A 19,914-nucleotide genomic window follows, 5' to 3' on the forward strand; every position below is an offset into this window, starting at 1 on the left:
CCTCGCGAGAGGAAGTTCCGCCCCGGAAGCGGCCCTGCACAGGCCATGGCTGCGTCCTGGATACGGCGGCTCCCCAGGCTGAGAGTCACTCTGCGGCTGCTGCCCGCGCGCCGACCTCTGCACGACAAGGCCCCATCACGAGACCTGCTGCTCTTTGAGCACGAGCGGGGCCGATTTTTCACCTTCCTTGGGCTGTTCTGCGCGGGCCAGGGTGTCTTTTGGGCCTCCCTGACCGTGGCAGCCTTATCCCCACCTCCAGTCTCTGCACCACCTCAAGACGCTGGGGCCCCCAAACAGGGCCGCTTCGACCTGCGCTCCGCGCTCTGGCGGTACGCACTGGCTGTGGGCTGCGGTACCATTGGTAAGGCATGAACTGGCTTCCCCACCGCTCGTGGGACGGTGGGTATAAAAACTTCATTCAAGTAAAGGGAGAGAGGGACTTGTGCCCTCCCTGATGAGCAAGGTAATAGGGACCTGCCTCGGTAGGAATGCGGAATACCTACGGTAGGACTGTTCCTTTTGTGATTGTAAGGTTATTTGTATAAAATGGGGACGGACACGTAAATAGTTGATGATGGACTACACAAGACTGGGGTTGTAAGAGCTCAAAACTACTGTCATCACAATAAGACACTGGAAGTAACTCAACCCTACAGTGAAAACTCAACTCTTTTTTTGTTGTTGTTACAGGAACCTTGATACTTGGTGGTGGCTTTCTCTTCTCTCTCCGATCTGTGCGTTCAGTGATGCTTCGAGCTGGAGGGCAACAGGTGACTTTGACCACTCATGGTCTTTTTGGCTTGAGGACTCACCTCACTGTTCCGCTGAACCAGGTGTCTTGCATGGCTCACCGAGGGGAAGTCCCTGCTATGTTACCTCTGAAAGTCAAAGGCCGGCGCTTCTACTTCCTCTTGGACAAAGCTGGACACTTTCCCAATGCTCAGCTCTTTGACGGCACTGTGGGTGTGTATCGGAACTTGTGAAAAAACCACCTTGAGGGGGATGAAAACTTAAGGATTTTACAAGGGTCACAAAAGAGGGCCCAGGATTCATTAACAACAAATAAAGGAGTCTTCCAAAGGGTAACTGCCTGATGCATCCATGCTTGGTTTAGCCTTTATTCCTTCTTCCAACTTATTTAATCCCAATGAATGTCAGGATGAAGAAGGCAATGTGTGGCTGGGAACATGGCTCAGTGGTAGAGTGCTTGCCCTGCATGCCTGAGGCCCTGGGTTTGATTCCTCAGCACCACATAAGCAAAAAAGCCAGAAGTGGTGCTGTGGCTCAAGTAGTAGAGCACTCATCTTGAGCTGAAGAGCTGAAAGTCAGTGCCCAGGTCTCAAGTTCAGGCTCCAGTCTGTTGTCAGACTGACAGCAACAATAACAAAAAGGTAATGTCATATTTTGGTACAAAACAGCTATTGGAAGTAGGGGGTGTCTGTCACATTTCTCTGATGAGGGAAAAATGGGCTCCAGCATAGACAAGGATTGTTGGCACTTGGGTGGTAGTCTGGCTGCAAAAGGCACATAGGTGATCAGAAATTCAAGGTCCATTCAGGCCAGTCTTCAGTCATCCAGGTGGGTGTGTGTGGCTAAAGGAAAATCTCTCCCGCAGTTTCTTGAGGGCCATTATTCTCTAAAGGCTCACATTGGCTGGATTTGAGATTGCACTGTATGATCTGGAGCACTAGGACCACACACCACAATACCAGATTTACCCAAGAAGAGGTCTGTAAGAGAGAAGCGAAGTGTGAGGTGTGGAGCTCAGATCTAGTCTTTCTACTCCCACACACCAGCTTTTGTCTGTTGTGTCAAAATGACACTTCAACTCCTCTCAGCAGTACTCACGCAGCTACAGGTACTTAAACAAATCTGAGTCTCACTTCAGCATTTTGTAGGTTGGAATAAAACTGCAGAGCCATTCCAGGGGGTGTCCACGGAATTTTCTGGGCTTCAGAACAGCTGTGAGGTCAAAAAAGACAGTTGTGAGCAAAAGGGAGAAAACCCTAAGCACTCTTGTGCTTAGATTGGTAAATGGGAAGTTACATCATTTTCCCCCTGCAGAAGGAATGCAGTCAACTCCTGCCTCTCCCTTTACCTAATTGTATGCTTCTGGGAGATGATGGAATCACAGAGAGAGCTGGTACCATATCGAAGGACACAGGCAGTCACTAAAATCAGGAAGGCTGCAATAGCCGAGATGGGCAATCCAATGTAGACCCCTATTGGACAGCTGAGGAAGAGGAGACAAGCCTTGGTTGAGATGTGATTCATCCTACCTCAGCCCCTGGTCCTCAAAGAGTGGGGCAATCACCTGTTGAAATTCTTGATGCAGCTGCAGGAAATCCAGATCAGAAGCAGGAGGCAATAGAGAGCCAGGAAGCCGGAAGTCCCACTCACAAAGTAGCAGAGGGATGGAGCTGAGGGGCAGGATAAAGCCAGGGAGGTGCCATTCACAAAAGCCACCCCCCCATACAAGGGACAGCTACCACTGAAGAAGTCCTGTGGAAAGAAGTTGAATCCAACACCTTAAACCATTACCTCAGAATGTAGACTTCTGAAATGTGTCAGGGATAACTTGAGCCAGAGACACTCCTAAGTGTGTACTATCAGTTTCAGTTTCTGTTGCTGGGACAGAAGGATGAATTTGGATGGCCTATTGGAAAGTGAAACCTGCCATGCACAGCAACTAGGCACTAATTACAGGCACACTTTTTTTTTTTTTGGTGGTGGTGGGGGGGAGGGGAGACTGAGGAATTGAACCCACGACCTCATGCATGCTAGGCAAGCACTCTACCACTAAGCCACCTTCCCAGTCCCCCGAGCTCAAAGCTAGTGCTCTACCACTTGAGCCACAGCACCACTTCCAGCTTTTTCTGTTTATATGGTACTGAGGAATAGAACACAGGGTTTCATGCATGCTAGGCGAGCACTCTACCACTAAGCCACGTTCCCAGCCCAGTACTTACTTTTAAAGTGTATTCATCTTTTGAAAGTCTCATCTATGTAGCTCAAACTGTCCTTGAACTTATGATCTCCTTTAAGGTTTCCCAACAGCTAGGACGTGAGCCAACATCACTAGTGCTAACTTCAATGATTAGATGCAGCCATGGCAGTAATAAACACAAGTTTATTAGTTTTTGTCACTAAAAAAATAAATGGTATCCTGATCATATATATATATACCACACAGCTTTATTTCTTGGTATGTCACCACAAATGGCTTCTGCCTTACGGTCGCAGGGCCTAAGCTGACGGTTCAGATCGGGCCTAAGTTGTGCGGTGGGCAACTGGCTCGATGTAACGCTACCACAGGTCTAGTCCGTTGGGCGAGTGAACCAAGATCTGACACGGCCTGGCCGGGGTCCACAGCCCGGTTAGCCGTATTTCGGAACAGTGCTTACCGGCACCAGAGCTCAGCCAGAAACCCTCGCCTCCCGTGACCCGAAGGCTGACCCACGCCCCGTAGCCACACCTGGGTCCAGGCCATCGACACGGCCGCCACGGCCCCGCAGACGGAGCAGGCAGCGAAGAGCACGAACTCGACACAATGCAAACAGAGGCCCGCCATGGTGCCCGGGGCACCAGAAACCAGCGTAGCTGCAGCGAGCGGCGCCGGCGCGTCCGGCGATTGGCGCGCCTGACGTCACTTCCGAGGGTGGGGCCTATTTACAGAGATGTAGGCGGGCCCGAGGCGAGACGCCACTTCCGGGCGCGAAGTCGGTTTAGAGGCCGCAGCGCGGCCCCCGCCTCACAGCGGCAGGTACAGCGAGTAGTCCGAGAGCGCCCAGCGGCGGGCCGGGCGGCCCGTGCGGCCGATCATGGGCAGCTTCTGCACGTAGCGGGACGCCGGGCTGGGCCCGTACGGGGCGGGGAACGCAGTCTGGAAGAGGCGCCCGCGGCAGCGCCGCCCGGCCTGCCGCCCCGCGATGATGAAGCGGAAGTGGGGGGCGCCGCGCGGGGCGAAACGGCTCTTCTGAAAGACGTCGCGGGTGCCGGCGCCGGGGCCCTGCTGGCGCGGCGCGCCCCGAGCCCGGTGCACGCGAGGCAGCGGCCTGCCCTCGGACGCCAGCGCCGAGGCCGACGGGCCGCCGCCGCCGCCCCGGGGGCTCTCGTCACCCTGCGGGCTGACCATGGCGCTGGCCGTCAGCTGCGGCATTTTCCGCACCGAGTCTGGGGCGGCAGCCGGCTCCTTCTTGTCCCCGGGCGGCCGCGGGGCCGCGGGCGCGGGTTGGCCGGTGCCGAAGCGAGTGGCCAAGCTGTCGCCGAAGAAGGCGTAGAGCTCCCGGTAGGTGTCCGCCAGGGTCACGGAGGGAGTCGGGTCTTCCGGGCCCGCGCCTCCCGGCGGCAGCGGAAGGCCGGGCCCAAAGCCTGGTTCTGCGCCGCCCCCCGACGGCGACTCCTGCAGGAGAAGGCTGTCCCACGGCAGCTCGTCCGGTCGCCGGCAGCCCCTGACCCCAGGGCCGCCGCGGCTGGGCTCAGCTGCCTGGGCCTTCATCTTAAGCAGTCGCTCTACGGCCACCTGGAAGAGCAAGGGACTCGTTTGGACAAAAACCGGGAGGAACCTGGCCCAGCAAGCGCCCTACATAAGCCTAAATTCACGCAGGCCAGAGAAGCTGGAAGCAACAAGCACTCACCAGAATGGCCCCATACACTTTGTGGCCATCTGCCTTGACCTGGGCATTAGACACCGAATAATCATCCAGCACTGCCTGCAAGTTTGTCCAGTAAGTGGACAGATGTGGGTACAGTACTCGTTCTACTGCCTGGAAGGAGAGAGAGAAGGTTCAATAAGCACCTGTATTGCTTACTGCCAGGTCAAGTACCCTTTCCCGTGAAAAGCTTTCACTTCTGATAATAGAGCTCAATCGTAAATTCCTTCATTAGGATATTCAACCACCGTATCCTTGGGAACCACCAAATGCCCAAGCTTGTGCTAAGCACTGGGGATAAGTACAAAGATCAGACCTACTAAATCCCTGCCATATTTCCCACGGGGTATAGGGCATAAGTAATAGTCATGGCTAACAACATAGACATTTACAGTATGCAAACTGCTACTGAATACAAAAACTGTTTTCACTTAGATGTGACCAGGAACTCATTTCAAACTAAATACACAATCAGAGCCTAGCACTCTTGACTAATTAAAATCCTGTAATTCATGTTAAAAAAAAAAAAAACTTAAAGATTTCACAGGAGATGACATTTTGTGATAGGTTTTGTTTTATTTTTTTAGTTGGTCATGGGGCTTAAATTCTGCGCCGTTCAGCTCAAGGCAAGCACTCTACCACTTGAGCCACAGTGCAACTTCCAGTTTTCTGGTGGTTAAATGGAGGTAAGAATCTCACCAACCCTTCCTGCCTGGACTGGCTTTGAACCACAATCCTCAGATCTCAGCCTCCTGAGCAGCTAGGATTACAGGCGTGAGCCACTGGTGCCTAGCTGGGATAGGTTCTGACAAATAATACAGCAATAGACTAGAATGAGTATTAGAAAATGTTGACAAAATTGTTCAACTCCTAGAAAAGTATGTGATTGGCTCTCAAAGAGATATAAAAGTGGGCTGGGAAGGTGGCTCAGTGGTAGAGTGCTTGCCTTGCATGCACAAGGCCCTGGGTTTGATTCCTCAGCACCACATAAGCAGAAAAAGCCAGAAGTGGTTCTGTATTTTAAGTGGTAGAGCTAGCCTTGAGCTGAAGAGCTGAGGGATAATGCCCAGGCCAAGAGGTCAGGTCCCATAGCTGACAAAGAAAAAAAAAAAGGAAATATAAAAGCATTCTTGAATTGTTATATTACGGGGCTGGGAATGTGGCTTAGAGTGCTTGCCTGGCATGCATGAAGCCCTGGGTTCGATTCCTCAGCACAACATAAGCAGAAAAAGCCAGAAGTGGTGCTGTGGCTCAAGTGATAGAGCGCTAGCCTTGAGCTGAAGAGCTGAGGGACAGTGCCCAGGACTAGCGTTCAGGCCCCACACCAGAAATAAATAAATAAATAAGAATTCCTCATTCAGTGAGGCCAGTATAATCCTAATAGTTTGGACAAGAACAATACATGAAAAGGAAACATGATTTCATTTATGAATCTAGACAAATGATTTAAAGTTTAGTAAACAAAATACTAGTAAACAAAAATACTGCTTATTGGAATTAACAAAGGCAGTTTATTATTAGAAAATCTAATAGAAAGCCAGGTATAGTAGTGCATGGGTACCTGGGAATAATTCAGGACAAAAAGTTCTGGAGGATGCCAGGCATTGGTGCACCTGTAATCCTAGCAACTCAGGAGAGAGATCTGAGAATCTCTGTTTCAAAGCCAGCCCGGGCAAGGAAACCCCATGAGACTCATTTTGTTTGTTTGTTTTTGTTGGTCCTGGGGCTTGAACTCTGGGCTTGGGCACTAGCTCTAGCTCTTCAGCGCCAGACGAGCACTCTACCACTGGAGCCACAGCGCCACTTCCTGTTTTCTAGTGGTTTATTGGAGATAAGAGTCTCATGAACTTTCCTGCCTGGCTGGCTTTGAAACATGATCCTCAGATCTCAGCCTCCTGAATAGCTAGGATTACAGGTGTGAGCCACCGGTGCCCAGCCCCATGAGACTTACCTTCAATAAACACCAGAAAATCGGAAGTGGCACTGTGGCTTCAGTGGAAGAGCACTCCCCTTGAGCTGAATTGCTAAGGGACAGTGCCCAGGCCCAGAGTTCAAGACCCATGACTGACAAAAAAAAATCTGGAGGATGGAGATCAGAGGCCAGCCCAAGCCAAAAATATGAAGATCGAGAGCAAGACCCTGAGTTCAAACCACAAAACCAGCATTAAATAATGCATGTAAGAGGGATAAAGTTATTTCCTAACATGAAATGAGCAAGAATTTATTTATTCATTTATTTTTTATTTATTTTTGGATCCGGTTGTGGGGCCTGAACTCTGGGCCTGGGCGCTGTCCCTCAGCTCTTCAGCTCAAGGCTAGCGCTCTACCACTTGAGCCATAGTGCCACTTCTGGCTTTTTTTCTTTTTGCTTATGTGGTGCTGAGGAATCGAACCCAGGGCCTCATGTATACAAGGCAAGCACTCTACCACTAAGCCACCTTCCCAGCCCAAGAATTTATAAAATGGAAACCCATTTGGCAGATCAACATCTGCCAAGCAGAACCTTTGAATTAACACTTTACAAATAGAAGACATTACTAAGCCTAGCCTAAAACAGCAACTCAGTACATGGCACTGCAGCACAGGCATATGCCACTTGTACAGTAAAAGACAATACTGTATTTTCAACACATGTCAACTCATGATTCTCAAAAAAATTCAGACTGGAGCTTAGCACCAGTGGCTTACACTGTAATCCTAGCTACTCAGGACATACATCTAAGGCTCAAGGTTTGAAGCCTGCCATGGCAGATAAATTCAAGAAACTTCCTTGAACTCTGGGCCTGGGCACTATCCCTCAGCTCTTCGGCTCAAGGCTAGCACTCTACATTTGAGCCACAGCACCACTTTTGGTTTTCTGAGTCTCATGGCTTTTCCTGCCCAAACTGGCTTTGAACTATGATCCTCAGATCTCAGCCTCCTAAGGAGCTATGATTATAGGTGTGAGCCACCAACGCCCAGCCCTCAAGAGACTTAGCTCCAATTAACTAGCAAAAAGCTAGAAGTGCAGTTATGGCTCTAAGGATCCAGCCTTGAGCACAAAAGGTAAGCAAGAGCATGACGAGTTCAAGCCTCAGTACCAACATAGAAATAAAGTTAAGGTGCTTACCTTCCAGCCAAGAGCATGCAACCCAACCACAGCACCATAGTGAGAGCAGAGAGGCCGCACAGGGTCTGCCAGGACCTTCTGCAGGGAAAGCAGGATCTGCTGATAGAGGCCACTCACCAAGTCCCCATGAGTCCTGTGCAAGTAAGAGTCAGGGAAAAAGATGAGGCATAATGCTGCCCACACAGAGACTAGCACTTGTATGGCACTATGGGCTAGGTGGACAAAGCTACCAGACTGGTTGACCCAGGAGACAGAACTGAAGGATCCAGGCCTTAGTATTCTGGACTTGTTTTTGTTGTGAGACAAGATCCTTATGGAGCTCACCTTGCTGTGTTTTTTGCCCACATTGAATGTGAACTTGTGACACTCCTGCCTCACATGCCCAAGTACTGGAATTACTGGTGTGTTCCAACATGCACAGCAATCTTGGTATGTTTGAAGTCCAAGCCAGGCGCCAGTGGCTCATACCTGTACTCCTAGCTACTCAGGAGGCTGAGAGCTAAGGATTGTGGTTCAAAGCCAGCACAGGCAGAAAAGTCCCTGTGAGACTTATCTCCAATTAACCACTCAAAAACCAGAAGTGGTGTGGCTCAAAGTGGTAGAATGCTAGCCTTGAGCAAAAGAGCTCAGAGACAGTGCCCAGGGCCCTGAGTTCAAACCCCACAACTGACCTCCCCCCACCAAAAAAAAAAAAAAAAAAGGAAAGCATTTCCCTGTTCTCAATACCCACATCCCACCCCAATCCACCCAAGACTCTTAAGTAGCTACCAGAAGATATGGCTGAGTAGGAGGGCAGCTCCATCCCTCAGAGTCCAGTGGTCATTCAGGGGATTGATGGAGGCAGCTAATGGCTCGAGGACACAGTAGAGGACACTGCCCACTAGGGAGCGGACGTAGGGCCCCAGGCAGAGGTGTGGGTTCCGAACCAGGCTACGTGCCACCTGCAGCAGCCTGTGCAGCTGCTCTAGGTCATGGCTTACAGACTTCACCTGTGGGTGGAACGAGATGGTTAAGGGAAACATGGGGAACAGGAAGGAGCTGCCATTCTGCTAGCACCTGCCATGAGCGTGACCCACTATTGCTGGGTCATCTCCCCACAAAACTCCCCATCTCAGAATGATCACTCACCCCACTGACCACATAAACAAAGTAAGGCAGGAGCGCGGCGATCTTGGAGTTTGTCTGAAGGTCCTGCAGAGCCACCTGAAAAGAAAGGTCAGAAGGCCTTGGAACCACTTCCCCAAGAGGAAACTGACACTGTTCTGGAGCACAGTTTAGCACTACAAGCATGAAATATCTTGAGTGTTCACAGTGTCTCCACAGTTCTATCAGTTTAACCTATACAAACCCATATACACACAGCATGTCTGTTAGTAAAGTAAATGTAGCTCAGGACCAGTGGCTCATGCCTGTAATCCTACCTAGCTACTAAAGAGAATGAGAGACTTGCAGGATCTCAGTTCGAAGCCAGCTGGAGCAGAAAAGTCTAGGAATTAACGAGCAAAATACCGGACAGGAGACTTGGCTCAATGGAAGTGCATAATATGAGCAAGAAAACTAAGCAAGAGGGCTGGGAAGGTGGCTCAGTGGTAGAGCGCTTGCCTTGCATGCATGAGGCCCTGGGTTCGATTCTTCAGCATCATATAAGCAAAAAGAAAAAAGCCGGAAGTGGCTCTGTGGCTCAAGTGGTAGAGGGCTAGCCTTGAGCTGAAGAGCCCAGGCCCCGAGTTCAGGCCCCACGACTGGACCCAAAAAACAATTTAAAAAAAAAAAAGCAAGAGCACAAAACCCTGCTACCAAGCTACAATACCAGTCAAAGTTAAAAAATAATTCTTAAGCCAGGTGCTAGGAGCTCACGCCTGTAATCCTAGCTACTGAGGAGGCTGAGATCTGAGGATCACAGTACCAAGCCATTCAAGGCAGGAAAGTCCGTGAGACTCTTCTCTCCAATTAACTACGAGAAAACGGGAGGTGGTAGTGTGGCTCAAAGTGGTACAGTGCTACCTTTGAGCGCAAAAAGCTCAGGGTCAGCACTCATGCCCTGAGCTCAAGCTGCACAATCAACATCAAAAAGATAGGGTCTTGCTTTGTCAAGGCAGACACAAAACTTGAGATTCTCCTGCTTCAACCTCTTGAGTACCTGAGAATACAGGTGTGTTTCTGAGGAATAAAGTAAACTTTTGAAGATAAGACTAAATGGTAGCATGACTCCTAATTTTGCAAGACAAACAGCAGTAAACATGTAAAGACAAAAGATAATATAAAACGAACACTCATGGAGAGCCCACATTACTAAGCAAACTACAAGCAATCACCTGTTAACAAAAGAATAGAGACAAAGGGTGGTGTCCAGCAGACCCTGTGGAGCCCAGAAGCCAAAGCATAGTGGGCCTGCAGTATGTAAGAGTTAAGACTCAAACTTAATCCCCTCTATATCCTCTTCCCTGCCTACATCCAGACAAATAAGAGCTACAATGTGGATGTCCCATTTGGTCCCAGAATCAACCAATACCCTGAAGAGTAGGCAGCAGAATGAAAGGATACCTTCAGAAAATAAGTCCCTTGGGGCTGGGAAGGTGGCTCAGTGGTAGAGTGCTTGCCTTGCATGCATGAGGCTCTGGGTTCGATTCCTCAGCACCACATAAGCAGAAAAAGCTAGAGGTGGGGCTGAGGCTCAAGTGGCAGAGCGCTAGTCTACAGCTGAAGAGCTGAAGGACAGTGCCCAGGCCCAGAGTTCAGACCCCACGACTGGCAAAAAAAAAAAAAAAAAAAAAAAAAACAGAAAATAAGTCCCACCTTTATTAAACAGTTTGGCAGGAAGAGGAAGTAAGCCACTGAAAGAATTTCATGTGACCAGGCACTGGTGGCTCATGCCTGTAATCCTAGCTACTCAGGAAGCTGAGAGCTGAGAATCACAGTTCAAAGCTAGCACAGGCATTAAAGTCCATGAGACTCTTATCTCCAATTAACCACCAGAAAAGTGGTGAAAGTGGCACTGTGTCTCAAGTGGTAGAGTACTAGCCTTGAGCTGAACAGTTCAAGGATAGCACTCAGGCCCAGAGTTCAAGGCCTACAACCAGCCAAAAACAGAATTTCATGTGGTTTAAAAGTTTGACTTTGGGGTGAATTTGTTCAAAGTACATTATATGCATGTTGTAAGCATCACAATGAAACCCCATATATACAATTGATTTATGATCATTTTTTAATAACAAAAGCCTGGGTGTCAGTGATTCCCACTTATAATCCTAGCTACACAGGAAGCTGACTGACATGTGAGAAGTCAATCCAGGCAGATAAGTCCTCTATCTCCAATTAAGGAGCAAAGGAACAGAAGTGGAAGCATGGGGTCAAGTGGTAGAGCACCAGCTGTGACTGAAAAAGCCAATGGAAAGCACAAGGCCCCAAATTCAAGCCTCAGTGCACACACACGCACGCACGCGCACGCACACACACACAAAACAAAACAATAAAAGTTTGCCTTTTCCCCAACACGATATATGATGCAGGATGATTGTGTGATCAAAGCTAGCCTAGGATACAAAGCAAAACTCTGCCCAACAAAAGTCAAATGTGCCTCAGCTCAGGCCCACTCACTCACCTTCATCAGCTGTGGGTCATCCCCGAGCACAGCCCGTGTTACTTGCTGATAGTACTTGAGCAGGTCATCTGTCAGTGAAGACACTGCATTGGGTACTGTGGGAGGTTGGGCACGAAGTGGTCAGAGGTGGAAAAGGTCTCCCCAGCCCACTCCCCAATACCCAACTCTGCACAACCCCACAAGAAGTTTATTTAGACAGGGAAACCAGAGCACAGAGGCTCCAGTTGCAATCAGGAGGCTGCTATGCCCTGACCAGGCAAGCAGTACATGCCTCATTACTCTCTTCTGTCTGCCAGCAGATTCCTGCTCAGTCCTCAAACCCCAAGTTTCCAAACCTCACCAGTCACCCGTGGCTCACACCTAAAATCCTAACTACTCAGGAAGCTCACAATTCAAAGCCAGCTGAGGGAGGAAGCCCATGAGTCTTGTATCTCCAATTAACCACCAAAAGGATGGAAGTGGAGCTGTGGTTCAAATGATAGCTAGCCTTGAGCAAAAAAGTTCAGGTGCAATGCCCACACCCTGAGTTCAAGCCCCAGGATAGGCACCAAGAAAAAAAAAAATTATACCCAAGCCTCAGACTCTGGGAAGCTCTGTTCAGAATACTCTGAAAGTAGCTGGGAGCTTACTCAGGAGGCTGAGCTCTGAGGATCAAAGCCAGCCTAGGCAGGAAAGAAAGTCCATGAGACTCTTATCTCCAATTAACTACCAGAAAACCAGAAGTGGAGCTGTGGCTCAAAATGGTAGAGTGCTAGCCTTGAGTCGAAGAGCTCAGAGACACCCAGGCCCTGTGTTCACGCCCCATGTCCACCACCACCACCAACAAAATACCCTGGAAAGCTGGGAAGGTGGCTCAGTGGTAGAGCTCTTGCCTTGCATGCATGAGGCCCTGAGTTCGATTCCTCAGCATCACATAAGCCAAAAGAAAAAAGCCGGAAGTGGCGCTGTGGCTCAAGTGGTAGAGCGCTAGCCTTGAGCTGAAGAGCTGAGGGACAGCGCCCAGGCCCAGAGTTCAGGCCCCACGACCGGACCCAAAAAACAAACAAAATACCCTGGAAGTGAGACACCTCCTAGCACAAAGCCTAGACTTTTGGCCTCCAACACATTGCATCATGATGGTGATTATAGGCAGGGGCTCTATCTGAAGCTCCCTGAGCAGGGACTAGTTCCTGCTGAGAGCCCCTATATAAGTCAGGCCTTGGAAAATGCAGACGAAGAGGCACAGAGGACCTATGCTCACACCTAACGGAGCAAAATCCTCCCAGAGTGCGATGCCCCCTCAGGCTTACCTGATCCTTGAGGTGCCAGGTTTCCTTTGCCATCCAGGTAGGAGACATGAACTAAAACCAGGGTGGACAGATGTCAGCCTGGGTTGATATCACCTCACAGCACCACATACCCCTCCAAATTCTACCCCATCTGCACCTGTCCCCATGCACTCTAACCATCCAGCCCCTGTCACCACCCCAGGAAGGACCCTCACAGCCACCTCTGACAGCCGTCTCAGCACAGCCTTTGGGAATGTTGGTGGCCAGTGCCAGCTCCACCAGGTTCACCTCTCGGTCTTCAGGAAAATAGAGCTCACCCTCCCTGGCAGGGCGCATGGGAAGCACCTCCTGGGACCCATATCCACACACAGCCTGGGGAAAGGGAGAATTACAAAGCAGTGTGAAGCCGGGCACTAGCAGCTCACACCTGTAATCCTCGCTACTCAAGAAGCTGAGATCTGAGGATCATGGTTCAAAGCCAGCCCAGGCAAGAAAGTTTGAGACTCATCTTCAATTAATTTTCCCCTGAGGTTTTAGTTCTCCCCACTCACACTCACCAAACTCTGGGAACTTACCATTCTCTCCTGTTCATAACCTTCCTTCCTCAACTTACTGCTCTAGAACAATTATACTAGGCTATGCTAATACCCATTGATTTAACTCAGGCTCCTCCTTTTACTCAGCATGCCCTCTTGTCCTCCTGGATTATTTTAAAGACAAGCTCAAATATTTCAGTACTCTTTAGGAACCTGTTTATAGTCTACCTTTAAGCCCCCTGAACCTCAGGAGTTCCACAAGCCTCCACTCTGGGAACTCATGTTCCCGTAGCCTGGGCCCAACCCAACACCTTGCCTGCCATTGCTGGATGTTTGCTCTTCACCACAATGCCAGCCCCAAGCTGACCACTCACCTCCACACTGCTCCACCTGAGGGCCCTGTTGAAGTCCTCCACCGTCAGCTTGCGCCGTTTGGTGTGCTTCATGAACTGAGAGCTATTCTGAGAGGACAGAAGCCACAGTCAGGGGTCAAGGAACAGCAGGTGTGGTGACCCCCAAAATAAAGTGGGTCCGACAGAGAATCAGAAAGCTTGGATTCCCACTCACTTCTTTTTTTTCTTTTTTTTTGGGGGGGGGTCCGGTCGTGGGGCCTGAACTCTGGGCCTGGGCGCTGTCCCTCAGCTCTTCAGCTCAAGACTAGCACTCTACCACTTGAGCCGCAGCGCCATTTCCAGCTTTTTTTTTTTTTCTGCTATGTGGTGCTGAGGAATGGAACCCAGGGCCTCAGGCATGCAAGGCAAGCGCTCTACCACTGAGCCACCTTCTCAGCCCTCCCACTCATTTCTTAACACAACCTCTCCTGGGTCATGTCCCCACTGTGCCTCAGTTTCCTAAGTGGAGCATGTGACTATCCCACCCACCTGGCCAGGGAAGCCAGCACTATTGAGAAAAGCATGTGAGAAAGTGCCTGGCAAGACTTGGACTTACGGCAAGCCTGGCAGGGTTGAAGGGATCTTGGAAAAGGGCATGGACTACTTCCATACCCTTGAAGCACAGGCGGGGACCAACATAGACTTACCAAGGAAATGTGGAAGGAAGTGAGTAAAGGGGTGGAGGGGGAGGGGGGATGTGTGGAGTGCCGGTGGTTCATGCCTGTAAATCCTAACTACTCAGGAGGCAAAGAGCTGAGGATCACAGTTCAAAGTCAGTCCAGGCAGAAAAAGTCCGTGAGACTCTTATCTCCAATAAACCACCAGAAAAGTAGAAGTGGCTCAAGTGGTTGAGCGCTGGCCTTGAGCTAAAGAGCGCAGGGACAGCGCCTAGGCCCAGAGTTCAAGCCTCACAACTGACAAAAAAAAAAAAAGAGGGGGGCTCACCTGGGTAGCCTCTCGGAGACGGTAGCACACATCCTCCGCAAGCAAAGCTGCCACTTCATCGCTCAGCTCCAGGCCTGTGCTCTCGGCCATGAGCCGCACCGACTCCCGTGGGATCTCCACAAACCGCCGCTCTTCTCGCTCCGCCATGGCCCCAGTGGAGCTAGGGGTAGAGAGGGCAGCGCAGATGAAGATCCTCTCAACTAGACTTGCTGCTCTCACTCCACTATCATCAAATAGGGTGCTCAGAGGACCCAGACAAGGAAACTGGGGCTCAGAGAAGAAAAGCAGACTAACCAATGGGAAGAGAGAAGCTTAGGGCTCACACGACTTGCGGCTAGCTATGCCCCATCACTGCATGTAAACTTGACCAGGCTCAACCTGAAATCTGGTGCTCCAAAAGGCAAAACGGGGACAATGATTTACCCTATCTACCCTCTACCTTCCAGGGTGGCTATAAGGATAACACAACAGGACATCAGAGACTGGAACGCTATTCCAGCACTGCTGGCATAGGCCAGCAGGGGAGTATCTGCCTAGCATGCATTAGGCCACCCATCCTCAGTTCATGAAGAAAAAGTCCAGGAATTCATTAATGATTATCAATCTTTTTTTTTTTTTTTCTTGTCGGTCATGGGGCTTGAACTCTGGGCCTGGGCGCTGTCCCTCAGCTCTTCAGCTCAAGGCAAGCACTCTACCACTTGAGCCACAGCGCCACTTCCAGTTTTCTAGTGGTTTATTGGAGATAAGAGTCTCATGGACTTTCTTGCCCAGGCTGGCTTTGAACCGCAATCCTCAGATCTCAGCCTCCTGAGTAGCTAGGATTACAGGCACAAGCCATCTCGCCCCGCTAATTACCAATCTTAAATGGCAAATAAATTCATGTCCTCTTCCTAGTCTTACTACACCCACCACAAACTGATTTTTGTTTTTTGTTTTTTGTTTTTTTGGGGGGGGTTGTTTTTGCTGGTCCAAGGGCTTGAACTCAGGGCCTGGATTCTTTCCCTGAGTTTCATTTGCTCAAGGCTAGTGCTCTATCATTTGAGCCACAGCACCACTTCTGGCTTTTTCTTTGGGGAGGGAGGGCTAATTTATTGGATATGAGTCTCACAGACTTTCCTACCCAGCTTGGCTTTGAACCATGATCTTCAGACCTCAGCCTCTTGAGCAACTACAATTACAGGCTTCAGCCAACAATGCTAAGCCATCAACTAAATTCTAACAAAAGACTACTTTTATCCAGATACTGCTTTGTTCAAAAATCAGCACTGAGCCGGGCACGCTTGTGGCTCACGCCTATGATCCTAGCTACTGAAGATCACATTTCAAAGCCAGCCGGGGAAGGAAAGACTCTTAACTCCAATTACCCACAAAAAAAAGCAAGAAATGGAGCTATGACAGAGTGTAAAGCAGCAAACTGGAACAAAAAAAGGCTAAGGGACAGCAGTTAGGCCCTGAGTTCAAGCCCCAATGCCAGCACCAAAAAAAAAAAAAAAAAATCAATACCGATCCACACCTTGTAAAATCGATATTCAAACTCCTCAGTTTATCAAATTGTCATAGCTGTTCAACATGACCCTCTTCCCAGGAAGACCTTCCTAGATCTCCCTACCTGTCTCATCATCTTAATGTCCATCAAGTCTTTGTTCAGCCTGGTTTCCTGTCCTGTTCTACATTCCTTCCCCTTCTAAATCCAGTCTCTAAGATCTTCTGCCCCCTATGCCATCTAGACCTGTCAGGCTTTTAGAGATTGGGCTTTTTGCCCATGTGTCCGGTCTTCTCCAATTTGGCTACAAGGCCTACATGCAGGAAGCTATTCTTCTGTTCACAAGATATGATAAAATATGAACCCAACAAAAACAGCAGCTAATATCTGACTCCAGCAATGCACACAGCACCTAAATGGAAGGTAGGTCCACTTAAGCTTGAGGCTACACATTGCAGGCAGTCAGGTCCAGTTCCAAGGTGACCCACCCAGGCTAGCAGAGTTCACTGCTCTTTACCCAATGGACATCCTACCTGATGTCCACAGCATTGGCTCCCTGTTGTCTCTGAAATAAAGAACAAAACTGAATCCCAAAAGCTGTGCAGATGCCACCTTTGTCTGCAAAACCTCTTAGTGCTTTCTCCCATGTATTCTACATTGATTCTCATCATTATTTCAGGACCTTTGTTGCTTCTTCTGCTTGGAACTTTCCCCTCTCTGTCCTGTATTCTGTTATAAACGTTTGTAATTATACATTTCTGTTAACTCTGTGTGTGTGTGTGCACGCGTGCGTGTGCCAGTACTAGGACCTGATATCAGAGCCTCACACTTTTGCTTTGGCCTTTCTGCTCAAGGCTGGTGCTCTACCACTTGAATCATAACTCCACTGGCTTTTTGGTAGTTAGTTGAAGATAAAGAGTCTCATAGACTGGGGCTAGGAAGGTGGCTCAGTGGTAGAGCGCTTGCCTTGCATGACTGAGGCCCTGGGTTCAACTCCTCAGCACCACATAAGCAAAAAGAAAAAAAAAAAGCCGGAAGTGGCGCTGTGGCTCAAGTGGTAGAGTGCTTAGCCTTGAGCTGAAGAGCTGAGGGACAGTGCCCAGGCCCAGAGTTCAGGCCCCACGACAGGACCAAAAAAAAAAAAAAAAAAGAGTCTCATAGACTTTTCTGCTCAAGCTGGCTTTGAAATATGATCCTCAGGCTGGGAAGGTGGCTCAGTGGTAGAGTGCTTGTCTCGCATGCATGAGGCCCTGGGTTTGATTCCTCAGCACTATATAAACAGAAAAAGCCAGAAGTGGCGCTGAAGAGCTGAGGGACAGAGCCCAGGCCCAGAGTTAGCTACTCAGGAGGCTGAGATCTGAGGATCATGGTTCAAAGCCAGCCCAGGCAGAAAAGTCTGTAAGACTCTTATCTCCAATAAACCACTAGAAAACTGGAAGTGGCGCTGGGGCTCAAGCAATAGAGCACTGGCCTTGAGCGGAAGAGTGCAAGGACAGCGCCCAAGTCCAGAGTTCAAGCCCCACAACTGACCCAAAAAAGCCTGAGGCATTGAACTGCTTTCTATGCCCTCACTGTATCCTGATTACCAAGAAGATATTTATTTTTCTCTACTTCATAGCCAAGGATATCAAAGCTCACAGGTGTATATATACAAATGTGTGCCCATATACGTACGTGAATACACACGTTTCTCTATATATGTACATATATACATATGTATACGCACACACACACACACACACACACACACACACACACACACACACACACACACACACACACACATATCAGAGGCTGGTGTGCAGAACAAGGCCTGGATTCCCAGCCCAAAGATCGGGAGTTGCAAACTCACCCCCAGGTGACCCTAGGCTCTCTAGTGGCTCATCAGGAGCTTCAGTTTCCCATCTGTAAAGTGGGAGCACTAAGTCTGGCCGTGGCGCGGGGGCGCGGAGCGGGAGTCCCTGGGATGCGCCCCGCCGAGGACCTCAGAAAGTCTGCGCTGTGTTAGGTCCCGCGTTCCTCTGCCTTCTCCCCGAGCACCCTCAGCCTCAAGTCGCTCTGGGAAGGAGGCGTGGGAACCCACCTCCGCGGGCCACGGGGACAGGCACCGCCTCCCCTGACCCGGCGTGGCCCGTCCCCGATCCTGAGGGCGTGGGGTAGGGTACCAGAGGTCAGGGGTCACAGAACTTGGGTCACGTGGTCGGCGAAGGGGGCGGGCCCCGGCGGAGCAGGCTTCGAGGCCGGTAAGTGAGCAGTCTACTGCGGGACTGGGAGTCCTTGGAGCCGGGTACGGTCTGCTCACCTGAGGGCTCCGGCGCGGCGAGGGAAGCTACTCAGGCGGAGGCGGCGGAGGCGGCGGCGGTGGCGGCGGATTCACTCACCCCGCTCACACTAATTCCCTCTCTCAGGGTCTAGGCCCCGCCCTCCTGGAGCACAGCCAATAGGCGGTCGCCTTACAAACTTCCCGCCCAACAGGAGGCTTCACGCCACGTGATTGGTCGTTGTGAACGTGCTGTGAAAGACCCCAGGGCGCAGGTGATCACGTGAGGGGATGATTGGCACTTCTTAAAGCGACAGCTTTTGCTAGTTTTGCGAGCAGGTGTTGCGTGATTTGGCATACATTTAGGAAGCATATTCTTCAGGGAAATTGGCTTCGTTCGTTTGATCTTGCCTGCTCCTCAGTTTCCGAACACTCACATTTCCGCGATTGCAGGAAAGCTCTAAGACTTTGCTCTCTGACTTCCCTGCTAACCTTTCCATCATCACCTACCACTTCTAGAGAGGACAGGTCCAGTTCCCTAGCTGTTCTGGGCTGAGACAGGAACTTCTGACTGAGCCAACATCTGGCCGACTGAGGGTGTCTCTCGCCTGACGATCGCGGTTCAAAGACTCTTATATGCAATTAATCACCAGAAAACAGGAAGTGGGGTGCAGCTCAAATGGTAGAGCTCCAGCCTTGAAAGAGCTCAGAGTCAGCGCCTAGGCCCTGTGTTCAAGCCCCACGACCGATGTAAGAAGGAAGGAAGGAAGGAAGGAAGAAAGAAAGGGAGGAAGGGAGGGAGGGAGGGAGGGAGGGAGGGGAAAGAGAGAGAGAAGCAAGGAAGTGTAATGTACTTGGCAGAATGGGAGATTAAATTTTCACTAATATCAGGAAGCAATAAATTTCTTCATATTCACCAAGGATGGGCAGTTTTCTCAGAGCTATGATGATTATTTTTTGTTTTGCTTTGTGCTGGTCTTGGGGCTTGAACTCAGGGCCTGGGGACTACTATGAGCTTTTTTTCATTCGTTTAGTCTGTATCACCTGAACCACAGGTCTACTTCTGGCTTTTTTAGGTAATTATTTAGTGATAACAGTCTTAGGGCTGGGAAGGTGGCTCAGTGGTAGAGCGCTTGCCTTGCATGCATGAGGCCCTGGGCTCGATTCCTCAGCACCACATAAGCAAAAAAAAAAAAAGTGGTAGAGTGCTAGCCTTGAGCTGAAGAGCTGAGGGACAGCACCCAGGCCCAGAGTTCAGGCCCCACGACTGGACCCCCCCCAAAAAAAAAAACACAGTCTTAAAAACTTTCCAAGCTGGGCACTGGTCGCCCATGCCTATAATCCTAGCTCCTCAGGAGTATGAGCTCTGAGGATCGTAGTACAATGCCAACCTGGGCAAGGAAAGTCCTTGAGATTTTTTTTTTTTTTTTTTTAGAGCCCGGACACTGTTCCTGAGCTTCTTTTGCTCAAGGTTAGCACTCTACCACTTGAGCCAAAGCGACACTTCTAGCCTTTTCTGTTTATGTGGTACTGAAGAATCGAATCTAGGGCTTTATGCGTGCCAGACAAGCATTGTACCATTAAGCCACATTCCCAGTCCCCTGAGACACTTATCTCCAATAAACTACTCGGAAAAAGCTGGAAGTGGCGCTGTGGCTCAAATGGTAG

The 19,914-nt window shown here is 50.0% G+C and overlaps 3 protein-coding genes across 7 annotated transcripts; 1 reads left to right on the plus strand and 2 right to left on the minus strand.

The window, feature by feature from the left end:
* The first annotated feature begins 11 nt into the window (after nucleotides 1-11).
* LOC138833789 (transmembrane protein 223-like) lies at nucleotides 12-1,086 on the plus strand. The gene is made up of 2 exons (XM_070032100.1): nucleotides 12-361; nucleotides 691-1,086. Exons 1-2 carry the CDS (start codon nucleotides 46-48, stop codon nucleotides 981-983), a joined length of 609 nt encoding a protein of 202 aa, XP_069888201.1. The 5' UTR covers nucleotides 12-45; the 3' UTR covers nucleotides 984-1,086.
* A 1-nt stretch (nucleotide 1,087) lies between these two features.
* Nucleotides 1,088-3,571, minus strand: LOC138833788 (transmembrane protein 179B-like). 4 transcript variants are annotated; one of them, XM_070032097.1, is made up of 6 exons: nucleotides 3,476-3,547; nucleotides 2,970-3,088; nucleotides 2,315-2,502; nucleotides 2,099-2,233; nucleotides 1,884-1,962; nucleotides 1,088-1,730 (listed from the first exon to the last, which is right to left on the minus strand). In XM_070032097.1, exons 2-6 carry the CDS (start codon nucleotides 3,000-3,002, stop codon nucleotides 1,593-1,595), a joined length of 573 nt encoding a protein of 190 aa, XP_069888198.1. In that variant the 5' UTR covers nucleotides 3,003-3,088; nucleotides 3,476-3,547; the 3' UTR covers nucleotides 1,088-1,592. The 4 variants fall into 4 exon arrangements, with proteins under 4 accessions (XP_069888198.1, XP_069888197.1, XP_069888199.1 ...); XM_070032096.1 differs by lacking the exon at nucleotides 2,970-3,088 and having other exon boundaries at nucleotides 3,476-3,571; XM_070032099.1 differs by lacking the exon at nucleotides 2,970-3,088 and having other exon boundaries at nucleotides 1,642-1,730; nucleotides 1,849-1,962; nucleotides 3,476-3,571.
* A 180-nt stretch (nucleotides 3,572-3,751) lies between these two features.
* Nucleotides 3,752-18,394, minus strand: LOC138833787 (TAF6-like RNA polymerase II p300/CBP-associated factor-associated factor 65 kDa subunit 6L). 2 transcript variants are annotated; one of them, XM_070032094.1, is made up of 11 exons: nucleotides 18,289-18,394; nucleotides 14,504-14,663; nucleotides 13,541-13,627; nucleotides 12,852-13,002; nucleotides 12,652-12,702; nucleotides 11,363-11,457; nucleotides 8,890-8,964; nucleotides 8,530-8,750; nucleotides 7,762-7,894; nucleotides 4,638-4,766; nucleotides 3,752-4,522 (listed from the first exon to the last, which is right to left on the minus strand). In XM_070032094.1, the coding sequence occupies exons 2-11, from the start codon at nucleotides 14,648-14,650 to the stop codon at nucleotides 3,752-3,754; spliced, it is 1,860 nt and encodes a 619-aa protein (XP_069888195.1). In that variant the 5' UTR covers nucleotides 14,651-14,663; nucleotides 18,289-18,394. The 2 variants fall into 2 exon arrangements, with proteins under 2 accessions (XP_069888195.1, XP_069888196.1); XM_070032095.1 differs by lacking the exon at nucleotides 18,289-18,394 and adding an exon at nucleotides 17,839-18,111.
* Nucleotides 18,395-19,914: the final 1,520 nt, after the last annotated feature.

The sequence above is a fragment of the Dipodomys merriami genome, unplaced genomic scaffold (assembly GCF_024711535.1).
Source record: "Dipodomys merriami isolate MVZ:Mamm:240054 unplaced genomic scaffold, mDipMer1.0.p SCAF_21, whole genome shotgun sequence".
NCBI lineage: Eukaryota > Metazoa > Chordata > Mammalia > Rodentia > Heteromyidae > Dipodomys > Dipodomys merriami.